Source organism: Pogoniulus pusillus, chromosome 42 (assembly GCF_015220805.1).
Source record: "Pogoniulus pusillus isolate bPogPus1 chromosome 42, bPogPus1.pri, whole genome shotgun sequence".
NCBI lineage: Eukaryota > Metazoa > Chordata > Aves > Piciformes > Lybiidae > Pogoniulus > Pogoniulus pusillus.
Genome location: NC_087305.1, coordinates 531531 through 556020, shown reverse-complemented (window position 1 = coordinate 556020; position 24490 = coordinate 531531). Strand labels below are relative to the sequence as shown.

Sequence of the window (24490 nt, the reverse complement as noted above, 5' to 3'; positions counted from 1 at the left end):
GGAGGCAGGCAAGGATTGGGCAGGCAGAGATGGAGCAGGCAGAGATGGGGCAGGCAAGGATGGGGCAGGCAAGGATGGAGCAGGCAGGGATGGGGCAGGCAAGGATGGAGCAGGCAAGGTTGGAGCAGGCAAGGATGGGGCAGGGAAGGATGAGGCAGGCCAGGATGGGGCAGGCAAGGATGGGGCAGGCAGAGATGGGGCAGGCAAGGATGGGGCAGGCAGGGATGGGGCAGGCAAGGATGGGGCAGGCAAGGATGGAGCAGGCAGGGATGGGGCAGGCAAGGATGGAGCAGGCAAGGTTGGAGCAGGCAAGGATGGGGCAGGGAAGGATGGGGCAGGCAGAGATGGGGCAGGCAAGGATGGGGCAGGCAAGGATGGGGCAGGAGGCCAGGATGGGGCAGGCCAGGATGGGGCAGGCCAGGATGGGGCAGGCAAGGATGGGGCAGGCAGAGATGGGGCAGGCAAGGATGGGGCAGGAGGCCAGGATGGGGCAGGCAAGGATGGGGCAGGCAGAGATGGGGCAGGCAATGCCTCATTGCTCCTCCAATTCCAGGCAGCAAAGAGCCATTTCCTGCAGTGCTGAGCAGCAGCAGGCTCCGGTCTGCAGCTGCTGCCTGGCTGGAGCAGCAGCACCAAGCCTACAGCTCTGCCTTCTCAAATGAGCTTTTTGGCTTCTTGTCAGGCTCCAAGTTGCATTTCCAGAGAAGTCTTGGGTGGATTCTTCTCTGGTGTGGATTCTCTCTCATGTCCAAGTGCCAGAGGTCAGGCTGCCTTCAGCCAAGCTCTGCAGAAGCTCCTTCTGCACCAGAGGGGAGCTTGAAAAATGCTCTCGACCTGCTTGGTGGTTTTTTTCCCCTTGCATTTCCCATGGGATGGGAGATCCTCAGGCCACAGAGTTCCAGTGACCTAAGCAGGCACCCATCAGGCAGGTCAGGATGCTCTTGAGTGTGGCCTTAATCTGTGATCTTGACCCTTGGGTGGGGACTGAAAATGCCTGAGTCTTACTTCCTACACCCAGAAGACCTCCAAGAGGCTGCAGTGAGGACTGCCTGGAGCTTGCTGGAGCTGCTCTGCTGTGGGACAGGCTGAGAGAGTTGAGGCTGCTCAGGCTGGAGGGCAGAAGGCTCCAGGGAGAGCTTCTTGTGGCCTCCCAGGACCTGCAGGGGGCTACAGGAAAGCTGGGGAGGGACTTTGTAGGCTGCCAAGGAGTGATAGGACTGGGGGGGCTGGAGCAAAGCTGGAAATGAGGAGATTCAGCCTGGATGTGAGGAAGAAGTTGTTCAGCAGGAGGGTGGTGAGAGCCTGCCAGGGGCTGCCCAGGGAGCTGCTGGGAGCCTCATCCCTGGAGGTGTTTCAGGCCAGGCTGGATGAGGCTCTGAGCAGCCTGCTCTGGTGTGAGGTGTCCCTGGGCATGGCAGGGGCTGGAGCTGGGTGGTCCTTGGGGTCCCTCCCAGCCCTGACCATTCTAGGAAAATCATCTCAGAGCAGGGGGGTGCTGGGGGGGCGCTTTGGGGCAGCTGGCACCAGGAAGCCAGGAACATCTGCTGTGGGACAGACCTGAGCACCAAGGGGTAGCACAGCCCTGGCTGCTGGCTGGGGCTGCCTGCTGCAGCTCTTTGCACTGCTGATCAACAGCAGAGACCTGCAAACGGCTTTGCAAAGGGGGAAGTGTCCTAGCTGGGGGGGGAAGGGTCCTGTGGAGCTCCTGGCTGTGGCTCTGGAAGCACTCTGGCCCCTGTGCTGCTGCCTGTGTGCTCAGCTGCCCAGCACAGCTCACGGCAGAGCTGCCCTGACCCAGCACAGCCAAGAGCAGGGCGACCTGAGGCAGGGGCCCCTGGGGACCTTGCTTGGAGTTTGCTGGTTGGATCCAGCATTGCTTCCAGATTGGTACTGTGAGAGGGGAGAGGAGGGGGAGGAAGGAGGGAGGGAGGGAGGAAGGAAAGAAGGGAGGAAGGGAAGAAGGGAAGAAGGGAGGAAGGGAAGAAGGGAGGAAGGGAAGAAGGGAAGAAGGGAGGAAGGGAAGAAGGGAGGAAGGGAAGAAGGGAGGGAGGAAAGAAGGGAGGAAGGGAAGAAGAGAGGAAGGAAAGAAGGGAGGAAGGGAAGAAGGGAGGAAGGGAAGAAGGGAGGAAGGGAAGAAGGGAGGAAGGGAAGAAGGAAAGAAGGGAGGAAGGACAGAAGGGAGGAAGGAAAGAAGGGAGGAAGGGAAGAAGGGAGGAAGGGAAGAAGGGAGGAAGAGAAGAAGGGAGGGAGGAAAGAAGGGAGGAAGGGAAGAAGGGAGGAAGTGAGGAAGGGAGGAAGGGAAGAAGGGAGGAAGGGAGGAAGTGAGGAAGGAAGGGAAAGGAAAGAGGGAGGGAGATGCTTAAACTACAGTCATGGAATCATAGAATCAGTCAGGGCTGGAAGGGACCCCAAGGACCATCCAGCTCCAGCCCCTGCCATGCCCAGGGACACCTCACACCAGAGCAGGCTGTGCACAGCCTCATCCAGCCTGGCCTGAAACACCTCCAGGGATGAGGCTCCCAGCAGCTCCCTGGGCAGCCCCTGGCAGGCTCTAAGCACCCTCCTGCAGAAGAGCTCCAAGGAAATGCTGTGCTGTGAGCTCCTGTTGCAATCAGGTTCTCTGGGGGGGATCCCAGGCTGGGGCTGGGCTGAGGTGCAGTGAGTGATGCTCATCACTGTGAAGCTCTGAGGAGCAAGGCAGAGCCTGGAACTCTCTGGGAAGTGAGTTGAGGTCTCAGCCTCTTTGCACTGAGCTGGGAGGGTCTCAGGTATCACTCTTGGATGGAAGAGAAAAGAGGGAAAATTCACTTTGTCTGAGAAGGCAACAGAGGGGAAAAGGATCTGGGGGTCTTGGTGGGTGGGCAGTGCCCAGGAGCCAGCAGTGTGCTCTGGTGGGCAGGAGGGGCAATGCCATCCTGGGGGGGATCAGAAGGGCTGTGGTGAGTAGGTAGAGAGAGCTTCTCCTGCCCCTCTGCTCTGCCCTGCTGAGGCTGCAGCTGGAGTCCTATGTCCACTTCTGGGCCCCCAGTCCAAGAGGGACACAGAACTGCTGGAGAGAGTCCAGGGCAGAGCCACAGAGATGCTGAAGGGAAGGGAACAGCTCTCAGAGGAGAGCCTGAGGGAGCTGGGGCTGAGCTGCTGGGAGAGGAGCCTGAGAGGAGACCTCAGCAGTGCCAGAGGCTGGAGCCAGCTCTGCCCAGTGATGCCCACTGACAGCACAGGGGCAATGGTGCAAGCTGAGGCAGAGGAAGCTCCATGGAAAGAGGAGGAGGAATTTGTGCCCTGGGAGGGTGCCAGAGCCTGGCACAGGCTGCCCAGGGGGGCTGTGGAGTCTCCCTCTCTGCAGATACCCAAAGCCTGCCTGGATGTGTTGCTGTGTGCTCTGCTCTGGGTGCTGCTGCTCTGCAGGGGTTGGGCTGGCTGAGCTCTGGAGGTGCCTCCCAGCCCCTGGCACTCTGTGAGAAACAAAAGGAGCTTGGCAGTGGCCTCTGGGGCATGGCTGGGAGCAGGAGGCACAGGGGAGGCCCTGTGGAGAGAGGAGTTTTGTGTCCATGGTGCTCACTTCCCTCTCTCTCTGTTTCTCTTCCAGTCGGATGGGACCATCCTGGCCATTGCTTTGTTGATCCTCTTCCTGCTGCTGGCTCTGGCCCTGCTCTGGTGGTTCTGGCCTCTGTGCTGCACAGTGGTAAGTGACAGCAACCCTCAGCACAAAGCAGCAGCTCAGGGTCCCCTGAGCCTCAGAGATGAGTGGGGAGGAGGCAGAGGAAGAAGAGCACAGCACCGGTGGCTGAACCAGAGGCTGCTCCTTCCACTGCTGGCACTGCCTGGGGGCTTCTGGGTCAGCAGCCTGAGCTCTGGACTGTGCCTGGCAGACAGCAGAGCTGCAGACATGCAAACCCTGTCAGGAGCCTTCCACTTCCATCCAACACAGGAATACTTTGCCAGTTCTGGGTGCTCCTGGCCCAGTGCTGGAGGGACCCTAGGGAAGGGCAGGAGACACCACAGGAGTCCCTGTTCTGACCCAGGGACCAGGAGCAAACAGCTCTGAGTGTGCAGATTGTTGCAAGGTTCCCTTTGGCTCTTTTCCTTTTCCCTCTGCCTGTCTGAAAGTCTGAACCCCCAAATTCAGCCAGTCTGACTGGGCCTCACTGAGCAGGACCCTTCCTCCCTGCTGCTCACCAAAGGTTCTGCAGGCACAGAGTAAGGAATTAAAAGGGACAGGCAGAGAGCAGGAGAAAACAGCAGAGGAGGAGCTCAAGGGAAGCAAGAAGGAAACCAAGGACTTGAGGCAAGTTTTCCTCTCACACCTGACCCTGCTGATGGTCTGCAAGGACCCATCACAGCCCTGCACATCTCTGCTGCTCATCTGGGGCAGCTCTGGGCTCTGCACATCTCTGCTGCTCATCCCTTAGGGCAGCTTTGGGCTCTGCACATCTCTGCTGCTCATCCCCTGGGGCAGCTTTGGGCTCTGCACATCTCTGCTGCTCATCCCCTGGGGCAGCTTTGGGCTCTGCACATCTCTGCTGCTCATCCCCTGGGGCAGCTTTGGGCTCTGCACATCTCTGCTGCTCATCCCCTGGGGCAGCTTTGGGCTCTGCACATCTCTGCTGCTCATCTCCTGGGGCAGCTTTGGGCTCTGCACATCTCTGCTGCTCATCTCCTGGGGCAGCTTTGGGCTCTGCACATCTCTGCTGCTCATCTGGGGCAGCTTTGGGCTCTGCACATCTCTGCTGCTCATCCCCTGGGGCAGCTTTGGGCTCTGCACATCTCTGCTGCTCATCTGGGGCAGCTTTGGGCTCTGCACATCTCTGCTGCTCATCCCTTAGGGCAGCTTTGGGCTCTGCACATCTCTGCTGCTCATCTGGGGCAGCTTTGGGCTCTGCACATCTCTGCTGCTCATCCCTTAGGGCAGCTTTGGGCTCTGCACATCTCTGCTGCTCATCTGGGGCAGCTTTGGGCTCTGCACATCTCTGCTGCTCATCTGGGGCAGCTTTGGGCCCTGCACATCTCTGCTGCTCATCCCCTGGGGCAGCTTTGGGCTCTGCACATCTCTGCTGCTCATCTCCTGGGGCAGCTTTGGGCTCTGCACATCTCTGCTGCTCATCTGGGGCAGCTTTGGGCTCTGCACATCTCTGCTGCTCATCCCCTGGGGCAGCTTTGGGCTCTGCACATCTCTGCTGCTCATCTGGGGCAGCTCTGGGCCCTGCACATCTCTGCTGCTCATCCCCTGGGGCAGCTTTGGGCTCTGCACATCTCTGCTGCTCATCCCTTAGGGCAGCTTTGGGCTCTGCACATCTCTGCTGCTCATCCCCTGGGGCAGCTTTGGGCCCTGCACATCTCTGCTGCTCATCCCTTAGGGCAGCTTTGGGCTCTGCACATCTCTGCTGCTCATCCCCTGGGGCAGCTTTGGGCTCTGCACATCTCTGCTGCTCATCCCCTGGGGCAGCTTTGGGCTCTGCACATCTCTGCTGCTCATCCCCTGGGGCAGCTTTGGGCTCTGCACATCTCTGCTGCTCATCCCCTGGGGCAGCTCTGGCAGGGGCTGGTTATTGAGGAGCACACCACAGAGTGAGGCTCTGCTCTGGGATTTGTTTGTGCTGCAAATAGAGCCCAAGACTTGAGGCTGCTAAATGTCAGCAGAACTGAGCTGGGGTTTGGTGGCTGTGAGCTTCCTTTTCAGGCTGCCCAAAGGAGCTGCAGCTCCTGGGGCACTGTTCCTGATTTAAATCACTTCCCTCAGTGCTGTAAATCTGCACCACCTTGGGCCTGAGCTAGGACCCAGTGCTGAGAGCTTCAGCAGCACAAGCTGCAGGGGCAGGCACGTTGGAAGGGGAAGCCTTTGTGCAGTGCTTGTCCAGCCAGAGCCAGGGTGGGAGTCCCACAGGAAGAAGCTTAGTTGCCTGTTTCTGTTTCTGGCTGCAAATGCCAGGGGGTAAAAGGCTTCTTTTCACCTCTGTCCTGACAGCTGGCAACAGGAATCAGAGTCACAGAGTGCCAGGGGCTGGGAGGCACCTCCAGAGCTCAGCCAGCCCAACCCCTGCAGAGCAGCAGCACCCAGAGCAGAGCACACAGCAACACATCCAGGCAGGCTTTGGGTATCTGCAGAGAGGGAGACTCCACAGCCCCCCTGGGCAGCCTGTGCCAGGGCTCTGGCACCCTCCCAGGGCACAAATTCCTCCTCCTGTTTCCATGGAGCTTCCTCTGCCTCAGCTTGCACCACTGTCCCTGTGCTGTCAGTGGGCATCACTGGGCAGAGCTGGCTCCAGCCTCTGGCACTGCTGAGGTCTCCTCTCAGTCTCCTCTCCCAGCAGCTCAGCCCCAGCTCCCTCAGGCTCTCCTCTGAGAGCTGTTCCCTTCCCTTCAGCATCTCTGTGGCTCTGTGCTGGGCTCTCTCCAGCAGTTCTGTGTCCCTCTTGAGCTGGGAGGCCCAGAACTGGACACAGGGCTCCAGCTGCAGCCTCAGCAGGGCAGAGCAGAGGAGCAGGAGAAGCTCTCTCGACCTTCTCACCACAGCCCTTCTGATCCCCCCCAGGATGGCATTGCCCCTCCTGCCCACCAGAGCACACTGCTGGGCCCTGGGCACTGCCCACCCACCAGGACCCTTCCAACAGCCCTGCCACAGAAGAGGGAGAGGATCCCAGCCCAGGAGCTGGCAGTGCTCACTGAAAGAGCTTTGGAGTGGATGGGAAGGGGGAAAGGCACAACCCCAGCCTAGGGCAGCACAGCACTGGCTGAAGGCTGGGGAGCTCTGCAGGGCTGGCACTGCCCTGGCACTGGAGGCAGTGCCCACCTGGCAGCAAAGGCACAATGGGCACTGGTGAGTCAGCAAGCACAGGAGCACCTGAGCAGAGCCAGGCAGGAACTGGGGCTCTGATCCCTATGGGAAGGTGGCAGCTGAGCTGCACCCACAGGGATGCAGGAGGATATGAAGCTGTTGTGAGTCAGGACTGAGGTCTAGAGACCACCACAGAGGTCTGGTGAGAGGATTTGGTGAGTCCACTTCTGCCCCTCAGTTACAGAGAGATGCTGAGGTGCTGGAAGGTGCCCAGAGCAGGGCAGCAAGGCTGGGGAGGGGCCTGGAGCACAGCCCTGGGAGGAGAGGCTGAGGGAGCTGGGGGGGTGCAGCCTGCAGCAGAGGAGGCTCAGGGCAGAGCTGATTGCTGCCTGCAGCTGCCTGCAGGGAGGCTGTAGCCAGGTGGGGTTGGGCTCTGCTGCCAGGGCCAGGACTGTTCCAGGCCAAGACACTCACCCAGACACTTCCCATCGTTTCCCAGCCCTGCTGGCTCACTGGGGAGGTGCCAGTGCCAGTGCCAGTGCCTGGCACACTCTGACCCCCATCTGCATGGGGGCTGCAGGCAGGAGCCAGGCAGCTGCAGAGCTGCCAGTCTCAGCTCAGGGGTGAGGAAGGTGATGGAGCAGATCACCTCGAGGGCCAGGGGCAGGGCAGCCAGGGGGTCAGGTGCCCTGAAGGGCAGGTCCTGCTGGGTGCAGCTTCTGCAGCAAGATGCCCCCCGTGGGGGCTGAGGGACAGCTCTGGAGGACTTTGGTCTGCACTTCAGGGCCTCCTTTGTGCAGTTTTGGGGCTCTCAGCCTGAGAAGGACATTGAGGGCTTGGAGCAAGGCCAGAGAAGGGCAACAAAGCCTGGGGAAGGTCTGGAGAGGAGCAGCTGAGGGAGCTGTGGCTGCTTAGTCTGCAGAAGAGGAGGCTGAGAGGAGCCCTCATTGCCCTCTGCAGCTCCCTGAGACTGGGGCCAGGAGGGGGTTGGGCTCTGCTGTCCAGCATCAGATGATGGAAGGAGAGGGAAAGGTCTCAAATTGTGCCAGGGGAGGCTTAGGTTGGAGGTGATGAAAGATTCCTTTGCTGCCAGAGTGGTCAGGGTCTGGCAGAGGCTGCCCAGGGAGGTGGTGGAGTCCTCATGCCAGGAGGTGTGCCAGAAGCCTGTGCCCATGGCACTGGGGGCTGTGGTTTGGTGCCCATGGTGGGGCTGGGTTGGTGTTGGGCTGGGTGCCCTCAGAGGCTTTGCCAACCCAACCCATTCTGTGCTTCTGTGCTTCTGTGGCAGGGAAAACAACAGAAGGGAGATAAAAACTGATTTGGCTTTTTCAGGAGAGGGAAAGGAACAAAAAGGTGAGCAGGGGGAGGCTGCTCCAAGCCCAAACCAGCTGGCAGCTCCCAGAGGCTTTCTGCCACCTCCTTTGCTGGCAGAGCCATGGGCAGGGTACCCTGTGGAGATGTCTGTGCTGGGCCTTGGTGGAGAGCAGAGGAAAGGCTCTGGGTGGTGCTGCCATTTCAGGGCTCTGCCAGAGGAGAGAGATGGAGCTGAGAGGGAAGAGGCACAAAGGAGAGCAGCAGATGCTGGAGCACAGGGAGGGTTTGGCTGCTCTGCTGTCCCCAGCAGCAGCAGGAGGGCACAGAGCTGCTGGGGGAGGCCAGAGGAGGCCACAAAGGTGCTGCCAGGGCTGCAGCAGCTCTGCTGGGAGCACAGGCTGAGGGAGCTGGGGGGGTGCAGCCTGCAGGGGAGAAGGCTCCAGGGGCAGCTCAGAGCTGCTGCCAGAGCCTGGAGGGAGCCTGCAGGAAGGCTGCAGAGAGACTTCTGCTGAGGGAGCCTGAGCCAGGCCAAGGGCAATGGTTTGGAGCTGAGGCAGAAGCTGCTGAGTGTGAGGGTGGTGAGAGCCTGGCACAGGCTGCCCAGGGGCTGGAAGGGATCTCCAAAGCTGATCCAGTCCAACTGCCCTGGCAGAGCAGGGTCTCCTAGAGCAGATGACACAGGTTGGACTGGATGGAGGTGAGGGCTGGATGCTGGGAGGGAGTTCTGCACAGAGAGTGATTGGCACTGGAATGGGCTGCCCAGGGAGGTGGTGCAGTGCCCATCCCTGGGGATGTTGCAGCCAAGCCTGGCTGGGGCACTGAGTGCCATGGTCTGGTTGGTTGGGCAGGGCTGGGAGCTAGGTTGGACTGGAGGAGCTTGGAGCTCTCTGCCAGCCTGCTTGGCTCTGTGGTTCTATGATTCTCTGTGCCTGGAGGTGTTCAGGAGGGGACTGGAAGGGGCACTTGGTGCCATGGTCTGGTTGATTGGATGGGGCTGGGTGCTAGGCTGGGCTGGATGAGCTTGGAGGTCTCTTTAATCCTGGAGCAGAGGGAATATGGAGCTGTGGATTCCAAGGGCAGGATTCCTGCAGGGCTGTGGATGCCAAGGGCAGGACTGGGACTGCTGCAGTGGAATGAGGCCACCTAAGAGCCTTCCTGAGCTGTGCCAAGGGCAGCCCAGAGAAGCAAGGTGTGAGCAGCAAGGACAGGGAGCCTCTTGTCCACAGCAAGCTTGAGGAGCTTTAATATGTTCCAGACTTCAGTCCTGTCCCTTGAAGCAATCTGCTGCAGATAAAAGCCTTTCCTCAGCCTCTCTCCTCCTCTGCCTCCCACATTCCCTCTCAGCAAGGTCCCCCAGGGAGGGGAACTCTCTCACTGATGGCTTCCAAATGTCAATCAGCCACATCCCTTCTGCCTAGATTAGGATTCCTGAGCCTGGCTGAAGTCTCTGCCCTCTGCCTGGGGTGGTTGGCAGTAAGGGAGCAGCTGGGACAGTTGTGTGTGTGCCACTCAGCAGCCATCCTCTCAAGGTTAAGGTGATGGGAATGGGTTGAGGTGGAAGGGAGCTCAAAGCTCAGCCAGTGCCAACTTCCTACCAGCAGCACAGGGTGCTCAAAGGCCTCATCCAGCCTGGCACTGAACACCTCCAGGGAGGTTGTGGAGCACAGAAGCACCCAATGTGATCTTTGATCACATTGGGTGCTTCTGTGCTCCACAACCTCCCTGGGAAACCTGTGCCAGGCTCTCACCACCCTCAACCTGTGCCAGGCTCTCACCACCCTCAACCTCTGCCAGGCTCTCCCCACCCTCCCTCTCAACAATCTCTCCCTCTCCCAGCTCAAATCCATTCTCCCTCCTCCTGCCACTCCCAGCCCTTGCCCAAAGTCCCTCCCCAGCTCTCCTGCAGCCCCTTCAGGCACTGGGAGCTGCTCTGAGCCCTCCCTGAAGGATTCCTCAGCCTGAGCAGCCCCAACTCTGCCAGCCTGTGCCCACAGGGGAGGTTCTGCAGCCTCTGCTCAGCTCTGTGCCCTCCTCTGGAGCCTCTCCAGCAGCTCCAGGTCCTTCTTGTGCTGGAGGCAGTGCTGCAGGTGGGGGCTGAGCAGAGCAGAGCAGAACAGAGGGGCAGAATCCCCTCCCTGTGCTGCTGCTCTCCCAGCTCTGGATGCCCTTCCAGGTCCTGGAAGGCTGCTGTAAGACCTCCCCAGAGCCTCATTCAACCCCCAAAAGGAGACAAAGAAAGCTCATTCTGCTGGGCTGGCAACCCCAGCACTGTGCCCATGAGGGGAATGGTGGCAAAGACAAAGTGGTCTGTAAGAGGATGACCACAGCTGCCCTGGGCAGGGCATGGCTCAACACCAGCAGATGCCAGCTGAAGTCAGTGGGCATCCTGCTGTGCTCTCCCTGTTCCTCCTCTTTCCTGACCACAGCTGAAGGTGTCCAAGTGATCCCTGCAGTCCTTGTGTGTGCTACTGAGGTGCCCAAGGCTGATATTGCCCTGGGGGAGAAGCCAACCTAAAAGCTCAGGTTTAACTCTGATGCCAAGCAAAGAGATTTCCATGTAGATGTGAGGCAAACAGATCAGAAACCTCCAAATCCACCTCGAGGAGGATTTTGCAGGCACTTTGTTGGAGTGGCTTAGCCACGGAGCTGGGAGAAGTGTTTTGGATGCAGAGTGAGGGTGGAACAATCAGGAGCTGGAAGGGCACTCGGTGCTGGGACTCCTTCCCCAGTGCCTGCTGAGCCAGCATCTCCCACGGGCACCAGAAGGGGCAGCCTGAGCTGTGCTTGTGCCATGCTCCGAGCTGAACAGCATCTGCATGGCCCTGGCACAGCTGAAGTGGGAGCTGAAGTCAGCCTGAGCCAGCCCTGGGCTGGGTTTTAGCTGGGGCAGCTCAGGGCACAGGCTGGGAGGGTTGGGGTGGGTTAGGCTGGAGAAGAGAAGGCTCCAGGGAGAGCTCAGAGCTGCAGTTCAGGAGCTGCAGGCAGCTGGGGAGGGACTGCTCAGGAGGGGCTGTGGGGATAGGCTGAGGGCAATGGTTTGGCAGTGGAGCAGGGCAGGGTTGGGTTGGACACCAGGAGGAAGTTGTGCACCAGGAGGGTGCTGAGAGCCTGGCACAGGCTGCCCAGGGCTGTGCTTGAGGCCCCATCCCTGCAGCCCTTCAAGCTGAGCCTTGCTGTGCCCCTGTGCAGCCTGCTCTGGCTGGAGGAGTCCCTGCTGGGTGCAGGGGGTGGGCAAGATGCCCTTGGGGGGTCCCTTCCACCCCAGTGCAGGCTGTGAATCTGTGCCACTGCAGTGGGCATCAGTGGAAGCCTCTCCCTGGTGCAGCTGAGGCTTGAGGCATTTCCTCACCTTCTCCTCTGCCACATCTCCTGGTGGTGTTGTGAGGTAACCACAGAGCCTCTTGGGTTGGCAAAGCCTCTGGGGTCCTCCAGCCCACCCAGCAGCCCAACCCCACCATGGGCACCAAACCACAGCCCCCAGTGCCATGGGCACAGCTTTCTTGCATGGCATGAGGACTCCACCACCTCCCTGAGCAGCCTCTGCCAGTCCCTCACCACTCTGGCAGCAAAGGAACTTTTCCTCATCCCCTTCCTTACCACCCAGGCAGTGTGGCCTGGGGAAGGAGGGCACCAGAGGTCTGTGCCCATTGCCCACTCCAGTCTCATCCTCTCACCTGGTTTGGTGCTGCAGCAGTCTGGGGAGCAGGGGGGTGGCTGGGGCAGGGCTGAGGGGTTGAAGCCTCCAGCAGCACTTGCAGCTTTGGAGCTGTTTTGCTGGAAGGAAGCATGGAAGAACCCAGCAATTGGCTTGGCTCTGGCTCAGGGCTGCAGCTGAGCAGGGAAGTTTTGGAAACAAAAATCTGGCTGGAGGGGGAAAGAAAGACAGAAAATGTATATTGAAACCACCTGAAAGTGGTGGCTGAAGAGGAGGAAGAGGAGGGGGGGAGATGGGTAGAGGCTTCAGCAGCCCTGAGGAGCCCTGAACTGGCAGGATGCACATTGGCTGGGTGCAGATCCCTTGCAAGGGTCCACCTCTGGCTGTGGGCACCTGGTGCCAGCTGCAACCAGGCAGTGTGGGTGGTTTGGGGAGCACAGGGCCAGGGAACCTCTGAGGCACTGAGACAGAGCAGCAGAGAGGGAGGCACAAACCTGCAGCAGAAGGGCTGAGAGTGGTGCTGAGCTCAGAGCCCTCACTGCAGGCAGGACACTGAGGGGCTGGAGCCAGAGCAGGGCAAGGAGGCTGGAGAAGGGCCTGGGGCAGCTGGGGGTGAGCAGGGGCTGAGGGATGGGGACCCCAGCACTGCCCTGGGCAGCCTGTGCCAAGGTTTAGAAACCTTTCCAGGGCAGAAATATTTCCTGAGCCCCAGCCTGAGCCTGCCCTGGGCAGCTTGGAGCCATTCCCTCTGCTGCTGTCCCTTGCCCCCAAGGAGCTGAGGCTGCTCCCTCCTTGCTCCTACCTCCCTTCATGGAGCTGCAGAGAGGCCTCCCTCAGCCTTCTCTTCTCCAGCCTGACCCCCCCCAGCTCCCTCAGCCCCTGCTCACCCCCAGCTGCTCCAGGCCCTTCTTCAGGCTCATTGCCCTGCTCTGGAAGGGCTCCCAGACCCTGAGGGGAGGTTGGAATGAGGAGGGGGCAGCCTCTGCTGCTGGGGGGCAAGGGACAGGAGAAGAGGAACTGGCTCCAAGCTGCCCAGGGGAGGCTCAGGTTGGGGCTCAGGAGATACTTCTGTCCTGTCAGGGCTCCCAGACCCTGAGGGGAGGATGGAATGAGGAGGGGGCAGCCTCTGCTGCTGGGGAGCAAGGGACAGCAGCAGAGGGGATGGCTCCAAGCTGCCCAGGGGAGGCTCAGGCTGGAGCTCAGGAAATATTTCTGCCCTGGAAGGGTTCCCAAAGCTTGGCACAGGCTGCCCAGGGCAGTGCTGGAGTCCCCATCCCTGGGGGTGTTCCAGCAGGCTGTGGAGCTGTGCTGAGGGCCATGGCTTAGTGGTGAGCCTGCGGTGCTGGGTGGAGGAGCCTGGAGGTGTCTCCCAAGCAGATCTGTCCTGTGGTTCTGTGTGGCCACAGCCCCTGCCTTGGGAGCACCTCTGAGCTCTGGAGCAAGCCCTCACTCACCTGGCAGCCTGGGGGGGTTGTGGAGCCTCCATCTCCAGAGACTTCCCAAACCCACCTGGATGTGCTCCTGGGTGCCCTGCCCTGGGTGCCCCTGCCCTGGTGGTCCCTGTCCTGGGTGTCCCTGGGGGTCAGCCTGGATGATCTCAGGAGGTCCCCTCCAGCCCCTGCCATTCTGTGCTCCCTTCCTTCCCCAGCTCATAGCTAAAGAATGAAACTGTCACAGGACTCAGAGGAGGTCAAAGCTATAAATATGAGAGGGGAAAACACAGAGATGAGTCAGATGGGGCAGAGTTAATGCTCCTAAAGCCTTTGCTTGTGAGCACAGCCTCAGCCCATGCTCTGCCTCCTCCAGAGAGGGAAGGTAAATAAGACAAAACAGCTGCTCAGTCCCTGCCTGCTCCCTCCCCAGATTTCAGAGGCTTTCTGTCTCCTCTGGTGCTGCTCCTGCAGCCTTCCTTTCAAATGATGATCAAATGATGACCTGCTGCAGCTTCCAGCAGATCCACTCCACTGACATGGAACACATTGCCCCAATCCATCATCCAAACCTCCAGGGGCTGAGCGAGTGCTCGCTGGACACTGGAGACCAGGGGAGGTTTCTGCTCTGCCGAGGTGGAAAACCTCCCAGACACATTCCTGGAGCATGCAGAGGCTGGAGGCAGAGTGTGCTGAGTGCCTGCAGCAGAGCAGCCTCTGCAGGGCTCTTCCTCTGCCGCCTGAGGGCTGCTGGCATCGCTCGGTGCTGCCACTCAGTGCCCATCGCCAGAGGCTGCTGCTCCAGGAGCCCCTGCCCCAGCCCTCTGCCACTTGCCTGTGCTCAGCTCTGCCCTGGAAGGCAAGAGAAAGGCAAAGAACTGCTTTCAGGTCCTGGATGGTCACAGCTGAGGGTCTGGAAGAGCTGACAACAGCCCTCAAAGCTCCTTCCTCTGCTGGCAAAATCCTGTGGCCACTTCTGCATCCTTTACCGCTGGGAAAAGAAAGGCTGCAGAGGGAGGGTTTGGCTGCTCTGCTGTCCCCAGCAGCAGCAGGGCACAGAGCTGCTGGGGGAGGCCAGAAGAGGCCACAAAGGTGCTGCCAGGGCTGCAGCAGCTCTGCTGGGAGCACAGGCTGAGGGAGCTGGGGGGGTGCAGCCTGCAGGGGAGAAGGCTCCAGGGGCAGCTCAGAGCTGCTGCCAGAGCCTGGAGGGAGCCTGCAGGAAGGCTGCAGAGAGACTTCTGCTGAGGGAGCCTGAGCCAGGCCAAGGGCAATGGTTTGGAGCTGAGGCAGAGCAGGCTGAGAGTGGAGCTGAGGCAGAAGCTGCTGAGTGTGAGGGTGGTGAGAGCCTGGCACAGGCTGCCCAGGGGCTGGAAGGGATCTCCAAAGCTGATCCAGTCCAACTGCCCTGGCAGAGCAGGGTCTTCTAGAGCAGATGACACAGGTTGGACTGGATGGAGGTGAGGGCTGGATGCTGGGAGGGAGTTCTGCACAGAGAGTGATTGGCACTGGAATGGGCTGCCCAGGGAGGGGGTGCAGTGCCCATGGCTGGAGGGGTTAAGGAGAGGACTGACTGGATGGGGCACTTGGTGCCATGGTGTGGTTGATTGAATGCTCAGGCCACACCTTGAGTGCTATGTCCAGTTCTGGGCTCCTCCATTGCAGAGAGATGTTGAGGTGCTGGAAGGTGCCCAGAGCAGGGCAGCAAGGCTGGGGAGGGGCCTGGAGCACAGCCCTGTGAGGAGAGGCTGAGGGAGCTGGGGGGGTGCAGCCTGCAGCAGAGGAGGCTCAGGGCAGAGCTCATTGCTGCCTGCAGCTGCCTGCAGGGAGGCTGTAGCCAGGTGGGGTTGGGCTCTGCTGCCAGGCAGCCAGCAACAGAACAAGGGGACACAGCCTCAAGCTGTGCCAGGGCAGGTCTAGGCTGGATGTTGATAGGAAGTTGTTGTCAGAGAGAGTGATTGGCACTGGAATGGGCTGCCCAGGGAGGTGGTGTAGTGCCCATGGCTGGGGGTGTTGAAGCCAATCCTGGCTGGGGCACTGAGTGCCATGGTCTGGTTGGTTGGGCAGGGCTGGGGGCTAGGTTGGGCTGGAGGAGCTTGGAGCTCTCTGCCAGCCTGCTTGGCTCTGTGGTTCTGTCTCAGGAGGTCCCTTCCAGCCACTGCCATTCTGTGATCCTGTGCAGCTTTGCTCTCCCAGCTCATAGCTAAGGAATGAAACTGTCACAGGACTCAGAGGAGGTCAAAGTTATAAATATGTGAGGGGAAGGCTGCAGAGAGACTTCTGCTGAGGAGCTCTGAGCCAGGCCAAGGGCAATGGTTTGGAGCTGAGGCAGAGCAGGCTGAGAGTGGAGCTGAGGCAGAAGCTGCTGAGTGTGAGGGTGGAGAGAGCCTGGCACAGGCTGCCCAGGGAGGCTGTGGCTGCCTCCCGCCTGGGGGTGCTGAAGGTTGGATTAGAGCTTAAGCAGCTGAGTGTAGCTGAGAGGTGTCCCTGGGCATGGCAGGGAGTTGGAGTGGATGAGCTCTGAGCTCCCTTCCAGCCTGAGCCATGCTGTGGGTCGTGACCCTGTGCTGCAGAAGCCCCCAGATGCTCCTCACCTGCTGAGCAGAGCTGGGTGCTGGCTGCTGCTGTGGCCCTGCTCCAGGCTCAGGGACAGGGGCTGCAGTTGCAGCAGCAAGCACAGGCATGCTCTGGGCTTATCTAAACAACCACAGCACACACGAGCAAACACTTCAGCCCTGCCAAGCCAAACTGGGCCCAGCAGGCTCCCAGCTGAGTGCATTCAGCAGCCCCATCTGTGTCATCTGGCCAGGCACAAGAGAAGCAGCCCAGAGGCAAAACCTGTGCCCAGTGTGGGCTGCACCCTTGCCAGCCTCCCTCTGCTGCCATTTGCTTCCTCCTGCTTCAGGAACTGCTTCCTCTCCTTGGCACAGGCTGCCCAGGGAGGTTGGGCACAGGCTGCCCAGGAGGTTGGGCACAGGCTGCCCAGGGAGGTTAGGCACAGGCTGCCCAGGGAGGTTGGGCACAGGCTGCCCAGGGAGGTTGGGCACAGGCTGCCCAGGGAGGTTAGGCACAGGCTGCCCAGGAGGTTGGGCACAGGCTGCCCAGGGAGGTTGGGCACAGGCTGCCCAGGGAGGTTAGGCACAGGCTGCCCAGGGAGGTTGGGCACAGGCTGCCCAGGGAGGTTGGGCAGTCTCCTTCTCTGCAGACTTTCCAAACCCACCTGGATGTGCTCCTGGGTGCCCTGCCCAGAGTGATGCTGCTCTGGCAGTGGGGCTGGACTGGATGACCTCCAGGGGTCCCCTCCAAGCCCTTCCATTCTGTGACTAGTGGCAAATGAGCAGGGGTAAGGCTCTGCCTTCCGGCTCTGGGACCTGCTTACTGCCATCTGGTGCTTGCTTTGCTCCCTGGCACAGAGGTCCCTTTGGCTGCTCTGCTCTCAGGACTCCAGAATGCATGAAGGAGGCTACAGGAAGGCTGCTGAGGGAGGGTGGGGATAGGGCAAGCAAAGGGAGGGGGGCAGGAGAGGATGAGGAGAAGCCTGGCCAAGAGGTTTGCATTCATCAGCCTGCAGAACTCAGACCTGGAGAGGAGAAGGCTCCAGGGAGAGCTCAGAGCTGCAGTTCAGGAGCTGCAGGCAGCTGGGGAGGGACTGCTCAGGAGGGGCTGTGGGGATAGGCTGAGGGCAATGGTTTGGCAGTGGAGCAGGGCAGGGTTGGGTTGGACACCAGGAGGAAGTTGTGCACCAGGAGGGTGCTGAGAGCCTGGCACAGGCTGCCCAGGGCTGTGCTTGAGGCTCCATCCCTGCAGCCCTTCAAGCTGAGCCTTGCTGTGCCCCTGTGCAGCCTGCTCTGGCTGGAGGAGTCCCTGCTGGGTGCAGGGGGTGGGCAAGATGCCCTTGGGGGGTCCCTTGCACCCCGGGGCAGGCTGTGAACCCCTCCTGCAGCTGCAGCTAGAAGAATGCAGAAGGGAGAAGGAAAAGCTTCTCCTGTGTGTAGCCCAAAGCCCTTCCAGGGCTGGGCAGCAGGGCAGGAAGCAGCTCTGGGAAGGCTGTGAAAGGGCTCTGAGAGCTCTCACAGACCAAAGGCAGAGCAGGCTCAGCTCTGCCCCCCTTGGCCTTGCCAACCTCGGGGCTGTGTGGTGGCTCTCAGAGCTGCACTGCACTGTGACCTGGAAGGACCTCCCTAGGCTGGATGCTGGGAGGGAGATCTGCACAGAGAGTGATTGGCACTGGAATGGGCTGCCCAGGGAGGTGGTGCAGTGCCCATGGCTGGGGGTGTTGCAGCCAAGCCTGGCTGGGGCACTGAGTGCCATGGTCTGGTTGGTTGGGCAGGACTGGGGGCTGGGTTGGGCTGCAGGAGCTTGGAGCTCTCTGCCAACCTGCTTGGCTCTGTGGTTCTGCCTCCCTGGGGCTGGGGCAGCAAAGCCTTGGACCCTTCAGAGGAGTGGGGCAGTTGGTGGCAGGTGTCTGCCAGGGGAGGGCATGCAGGTGTCTGGGAGCCCACAGCCACCCCCAGGGCCTGGGCTGGCCCTTCAGGAGCTTCTGGTGGGGCTGGCTGAGAACCTGTTTGAGGGCTCAGCTGGACCAGCTGCCTTGGAGGGATTGGCAGCAGTTGGCAGCTGGCACCAGTGCTGTGCCCCAGGCAGCAGTGCTGGGCACAGTCCTGTTCAGTGCCTTCACTGATGATCTGGAGCAGGGCATGGAGTGCCCCAGCAGTGAGTCTGCAGCTGGCACCAAGCTAGGAGCAGCTGTGGAGCTGCTGGAGAGTAGCAGAGCCCTGCAGAGGGACCTGGCCAGGCTGCATGGGTGGGCAGAGGCCAAGGGGAGGAGACTGAACAAGGCCAAGGGCAGGTTCTGCACTTTGGCCACAACAACCCCAAGCAGCACAACCTGAGCCCCAGAAGGAGCAGGCTGCAGCCACCAGGCTCTGCAGGGCTCACTGCAGAGAGGGCATTGTGCCCCCTGGCTCTGCCCAGACCTCACCTCATGCCCTTTCTCCAGCTCTGCTGTCCCCAGCAGCAGCAGGGCACAGAGCTGCTGGGGGAGGCCAGAGGAGGCCACAAAGGTGCTGCCAGGGCTGCAGCAGCTCTGCTGGGAGCACAGGCTGAAGGAGCTGGGGGGGTGCAGCCTGCAGGGGAGAAGGCTCCAGGGGCAGCTCAGAGCTGCTGCCAGAGCCTGGAGGGAGCCTGCAGGAAGGCTGCAGAGAGACTTCTGCTGAGAGAGCCTGAGCCAGGCCAAGGGCAATGGTTTGGAGCTGAGGCAGAGCAGGCTGAGAGTGGAGCTGAGGCAGAATGTGCTGAGTGTGAGGGTGGTGAGAGCCTGGCACAGGCTGCCCAGGGAGGCTGTGGCTGCCTCCTGCCTGGGGGTGTTGAGGGCCAGGCTGGGTGAGACCTTGAGCAGCAGAATCTCACTGAGAGGTGTCCCTGCCTGTGGTGGGGAGGTTGGAGCAGATGTCTGAGGTCCCACCCAACCCAAGCCATTCCCTGGTTCATGCTGCTTGGTGCTCCAGTGCCTGCAAACACAGGACCAGTGCTGCTGCTGCCAGCTGGAGGGTTCTGTAGCAGAGATTTCCCCTCAAATAAAGAGAAAAGCAAAACCCTGAGCCCAGGAGCAGGCAGTGGCAGAGATCTGCAAGCACCACTGCCCTGGGCTGGGATACAAAGAAGTGTGCACAGCCCAGACACAGCCCTGTGCTGGGCTGCAGCAGGAGCAGTGTGGGCACAGGGCAAGGGAGGGGATTCTGCCCCTTGGCTCTGCTCTCCTCACACCCCACATGCAGTCCTGGGGGCAGTGCTGCAGCCCCCAGCACAAGCAGCACATGGAAGTGTTGGAGCCAGCCCAGAGGAGGCCACCAAGATGCTGAGAGGGCTGCAGCAGCTCTGCTCTGAGCACAGGCTGAGAGAGTTGGGGCTGTGCAGCCTGCAGAGGAGAAGGCTTCCAGGAGAGCTTGGAGTGGCCTTGCAGGAGCTGAAGGGAGCTGCAGGAGGGCTGGGGAGGGAATATGGACAAGGTCTGGGGATGGCAGGAGGAGGAGGAATGGGTTTGAAGTGGCAGAGGGGAGACTGAAAGTAGATGTGAGGAAGAAGTTGTTGGCAGTGAGGATGGTGAGACCCTGGCACAGTTTTCCCAGGGAGGTCGTGGAGCACAGAAGCACAGAATGGGATCAAAGATCAAAGATCCCATTCTGTGCTTCTGTGCTCCACAACCTCCCTGGAGAGGTGCTCAGGACCAGGCTGGATGAGGCCCTGAGCAACCTGTTCTAGCAGGAGCTGTCCCTGCCTATGCCAGGGGGCTTGGCACTGGCTGAGCTTTCAGCTCCCTTCCAACCTAACCCATTCTCTGACTCTCTGCCTGCTCCAGCCCCAGCTCCTCTCCAGCCAGAGCCACATGCTGCTGGTTCCTGGCCACATTGCATGACTTGAGGGGAATAAACAGAGTGAGCTCATCTGACAGGGAGCAGCAGGAGTGAGAGGAGAGCTGTAAACATTTGTGTCTTCAGGGCCCTTCATCTGAGTGGCATTTGCCCTTTCTGCATGCAGGCAGCCAAGCTCTGCCACCTTTGGGACTGGCAGCTTTGCTTTCCAGCTTCCACACATCTGTGCCCCATGCCCAGGCAGCCTCTGCACCCAGTCCTGAAGGGCACTCAACACCCTGGCAGCAGCTGCCTGGCATGGCAAGAGAGAGAGCTGCCTCATCCTGATGGGCTTGAAGGCACTGGAGCAGATCCAGCCCTGGGGCTGGCATGAGTGGCTGTGGATTCACAGAGCCAGAATGGGTTAGGTTGGAAGGGAGCTGAAAGCTCAGCCAGTGCCAATCATAGGCAGGGACAGCTCCTGCTAGAACAGGCTGCTCAGGGTCTCATCCAGCCTGGTCCTGAACACCTCTCCAGGGAGGTCGTGGAGCACAGAAGCACAGAATGGGATCAAAGATCCAAGACCAAAGATCCATTCTGTGCTTCTGTGCTCCATGTCCTCCCTGGGAAACCTGTGCCAGGCTCTCACCACCCTCAACCTCTGCCAGTCTCTCACAGCCCTCACTGCAAACAACTTCCTCACATCCACTTTCAATCTCCCCTCTGCCACTTCAAGCCCATTCCTCCTCCTCCTGCCATTCCCAGACCTTGTCCATATTCCCTCCCCAGCCCTCCTGCAGCTCCCTTCAGCTCCTGCAAGGCCACTCCAAGGTCTCTCCTGGAAGCCTTCTCCTCTGCAGGCTGCACAGCCCCAACTCTCTCAGCCTGTGCTCAGAGCAGAGCTGCTGCAGCCCTCTCAGCATCTTGGTGGCCTCCTCTGGGCTGGCTCCAACACTTCCATGTGCTGCTTGTGCTGGGGGCTGCAGAGCTGTCCCCAGGACTGCAGGTGGGGTGTGAGGAGAGCAGAGCCAAGGGGCAGAATCCTCTCCCTTGCCCTGTGCCCACACTGCTCTTGCTGCACCCAGCACAGGGTTGTGTCTGGGCTGCACTCACACTGCAGGCTCCTGTGGAGCTTTGCATCAGCCCAGAACCCCCAGGGCCTGTTCCTCAGGGCTGCTCTCAGCCATTCCCCACCCAGCCTGGAGTTGTGCTTGGGATTGTGCCCACCCAGGTGCAGGAACTTACACTTGGCCTTGTGGAATGCCATGAGGTTGGCCTGGGCACAGCTCTGCAGCCTGTGCAGGTCTTTCTAGATGAATCCCTGCCCTCCAGCAAGTCGACACCAAGCTGGCAGCAAGTGTGGCTCTGTTAGAGGGCAGGAGGGCTCTGTGGAGGGACCTGGGCAGGCTGAGCACAGTCCAGTGCCAGGAGTTCTGACAAGGCCAAGTGCAGGGTTCTGAACTTTGGCCACAACAACCCCAAGCAGCTCCAGGCTGGGGCCAGAGTGGCTGAGAGCAGCCAGGCAGAGAGGGCCCTGGGGGTGCTGGCAGAGAGGAGCTGCAGAGGAGGCAGCAGTGCCCAGGTGGGCAGCAGAGCCAATGGCATCCTGGGCTGGCTCAGGAGCAGTGTGGGCAGCAGGACAAGGGAGGTTCTTCTGCCCCTGTGCTCAGCACTGCTCAGGCCACCCCTGCAGTGCTGTGTCCAGTTCTGGGCTCCTCCATTGCAGAGAGCTGTTGAGGTGCTGAAGGTGCCCAGAGCAGGGCAGCAAGGCTGGGGAGGGGCCTGGAGCACAGCCCTGTGAGGAGAGGCTGAGGGAGCTGGGGGGGTGCAGCCTGCAGCAGAGGAGGCTCAGGGCAGAGCTGATTGCTGCCTGCAGCTGCCTGCAGGGAGGCTGTAGCCAGGTGGGGTTGGGCTCTGCTGCCAGGCAGCCAGGGCCAGAAGAAGGGGACCCAGGCTGAAGCTGTGCCAGGGCAGGTTCAGGCTGGATGTGAGGAGGAAGTTGTTGTCAGAGAGAGTGATTGGCACTGGAATGGGCTGCCCAGGGAGGGGGTGCAGTGCCCATGGCTGGAGGTGTTGAGGAGGAGGCTGCATGAGGCACTCAGTGCCAGGGCTTGGTTCATCAGAAGTTAGGTGAGAGGTTGGACTCGGTGAGCTCAGAGCTCTTCTGCAACCTGCTTCATTCTGTGTTTCTGTGACTTGACTTTGAGAGGACATCAGCAGCAGGCTCTGAAAAGCAGCCCAAACAGAAACCACAGGGCAAGGCTGAGCTCACTCTTACCCACAACATTTCACATGCAGGTCCTGCCCAGAGAGGTGGTGCAGTGCCCATCCCTGGAGGTGCTGAGGAGGAGGCTGCATGAGGCACTCAGTGCCAGGGCTCAGCTCATCAGAAGAGGCAGCTGAGAGGTTGGACTGGAGGACCTCAGAGCTCTTTTCCAGCCTGGGTGATTCTGTGGTTCTGTGCAAGCTGCCTGTGGCTGCTACAAGTGTCAGGGCCAGGAGGAGGGGATGCAGGAGGTGTCCCAAAGCCCTGCCATGTAGACATGGTCTGAATTGCAGCTCCAGGCTCTACTGCTCAGCAGCTGAGCCCTGCCCTGTGTGAGGGAGCAGCAAATTCCAAGCGATGTGTCCTTGGTTCTGCAGCATCCCAGTGCCAGCAGGGGACAGAGCCACTGCTGGCTCTAAGCACAGGACAGTAGGCACTGGTCACAGAATCACTTCAGAGGCTGGAAGGGACCTCCAGAGATCATCCAGTCCAACTGCCTTGCCAGAGCAGGTCACCCAGGAACACATCCAGGTGGGGTTGGAAAGCCTCTGGAGAAGGAGACTCCACAGCCTCTCTGGGCAGCCTGCCCCAGGCCTCTGTCACCCTCACTGCAAAGAAGTTTCTCCTCCTGCTGAGCTGAAACCTTCTCTGGTGCAGTTTGTGAACACCTGAGCAGCTCTGCTGCAGACCAGCATCTCCTCCTGCTCTGCTCCCCATGTGCACAGATCCTGCCCCCAAGCAATTTGGAGCCTGAGCAAAGCCTGGAAAGTGGAACCAAGCTGCAGTGAAGCCCCCTGGAGACATTGTAGGGCACTGAGAGCCCCCAGGCTCTGCCTCCTGCCCTGCCCTGTGTGCCAGAAGGCTCTGCCACCTCACCCTCCCCTGGAGAAGTGCTTCTGGCCTCACCAGGCTGGCAGGGCTCACCCTCACAGGCTCACAGATGTCAGGGGTTGGAAGGGACCCAAAGAGCTCATCCAGTCCAAGCCCCTGCCAGAGCAGGACCATCCAAGCTAGCTCAGGGCACACAGAACACATCCAGACAGGCCTGCAAAGGCTCCACACAAGGACACTCCACAACCTCTCTGGGCAGCCTGTGCCAGGCTCTGGGACCCTTCCAGGCAAGAAGTTGCCCTTGTGCTGAGCTGCAACCTCCTGTGCTGCAGCTTCCATCCATTGCTGCTTGTCCTGTGCCAGGGAGCAGTGAGCAGAGCCTGTCCCCCCCTCCTGACCCCCAGCCCTCAGAGAGTTACAGACATTGATTCAATCCCCTCTCAGTCTTCTCTTCTGCAGAATCTCAGCGCCAGGGCCCTCAGCCTCTCCTCACCAGGCACTGCTTCAGTCCCCTCCTCATCCTCATACCCCTCTGCTGGACTCTCTGCAGCAGTTCCTGTCCCTCTTCACCTGGGGAGACCCAAACTGAAGACAGTGCTCAAGATGAGCTCTCAGCAGGGCAGAGCAGAGGCAGAAGAGAACCTCTCTGGCTCTGCTGGACACACTCTTAGAAACTCCAGAAGTGTGTGAAGAGCCCCCAGGCAGGGGGGGCTGGGGCAGGGGCTCTGAGCAAGAGCTCAGGGTGAGGCTGCAGCCTGCTCCAGGATCCTCTCCATAGAAACAATCCCAGCTGCTGTGGGTGTGAGGCTTATTTCATGCAGAAGGTTTGCATCCAGGGCTCTGCAAGGCACTTGGCTACCAGCACAGCCCTCGGCTCCAAGAGCAACAGAGAAGCCTTCCAGAGGCAGGGCAGTGGCTGCAGGCACAGCAAAGATCCCTCCTGTGCAGGCAGAGCCACTGCAGCTGCCAGCCACAGGACCACTGAACTGAGCAGGTTGGAGAAGAGCTCTGAGCTCACCGAGTCCAACCTCTGCCCTGCCCCTTCTGATGAGCTAAGCCCTGGCACTGAGTTCCCCATCCAGCCTCCTCCTCAACACCTCCAGCCATGGGCACTGCACCACCTCCCTGGGCAGCCCATTCCAGTGCCAATCACTCTCTCTGACAACAACTTCCTCCTCACATCCAGCTTCAACCTGCCCTGGCACAGCTTCAGCCTGGGTCCCCTTCTTCTGGCCCTGGCTGCCTGGCAGCAGAGCCCAACCCCACCTGCTACAGCCTCCCTGCAGGCAGCTGCAGGCAGCAATCAGCTCTGCCCTGAGCCTCCTCTGCTGCAGGCTGCACCCCCCCAGCTCCCTCAGCCTCTCCTCACAGGGCTGTGCTCCAGGCCCCTCCCCAGCCTTGCTGCCCTGCTCTGGGCACCTTCCAGCACCTCAGCATCTCTCTGCAATGAAGGAGCCCAGACCTGGACACAGCACTGCAGGGGTGGCCTGAGCAGTGCTGAGCACAGGGGCGGGAGAGTGACTGCAGCCACAGCAGAGCCTGAGCCCAGCCTGCTCCAGTGGCAGTTGCACTGTGCCAAAGGGCAAAGCATTCATTCACTGTTCTCTTTCTCTCTGTTCCCTGCAGATCATCAAGGAGCCTCCCCCACCTCCGGCAGAAGAGAGCGAGGTGAGTAGCACAGGCAGCTGATGGCAGGACAGGGCTTTGCTCAGCCTCCTTGCTCAGAGGCTGTGTTCTGCTCTCTGGTGGAGTTGCAGAACACTTAAACCTTTGTACTCAGCTCTGGAGCCTTGCAGCCAGTCATGGTTCAGCCAAACGAGGGGAGGTTTAGCTGCTCTCTGCCCTGTGTCTCACCCACACTCAGCCACATGC

General features: G+C 60.4%; 1 protein-coding gene across 1 annotated transcript in view; it reads left to right on the top strand.

The window, feature by feature from the left end:
* The window catches only part of ANTXR1 (ANTXR cell adhesion molecule 1), a 162990-nt gene that overhangs the window by 95367 nt on the left and 43133 nt on the right, over positions 1 to 24490 (top strand). Inside the window, exons 13-14 of the mRNA XM_064175602.1 lie at positions 3590 to 3685; positions 24245 to 24286. Coding sequence (XP_064031672.1) covers positions 3590 to 3685; positions 24245 to 24286 — 138 coding nt within the window. The remainder of the gene's footprint in view (positions 1 to 3589; positions 3686 to 24244; positions 24287 to 24490) is intronic.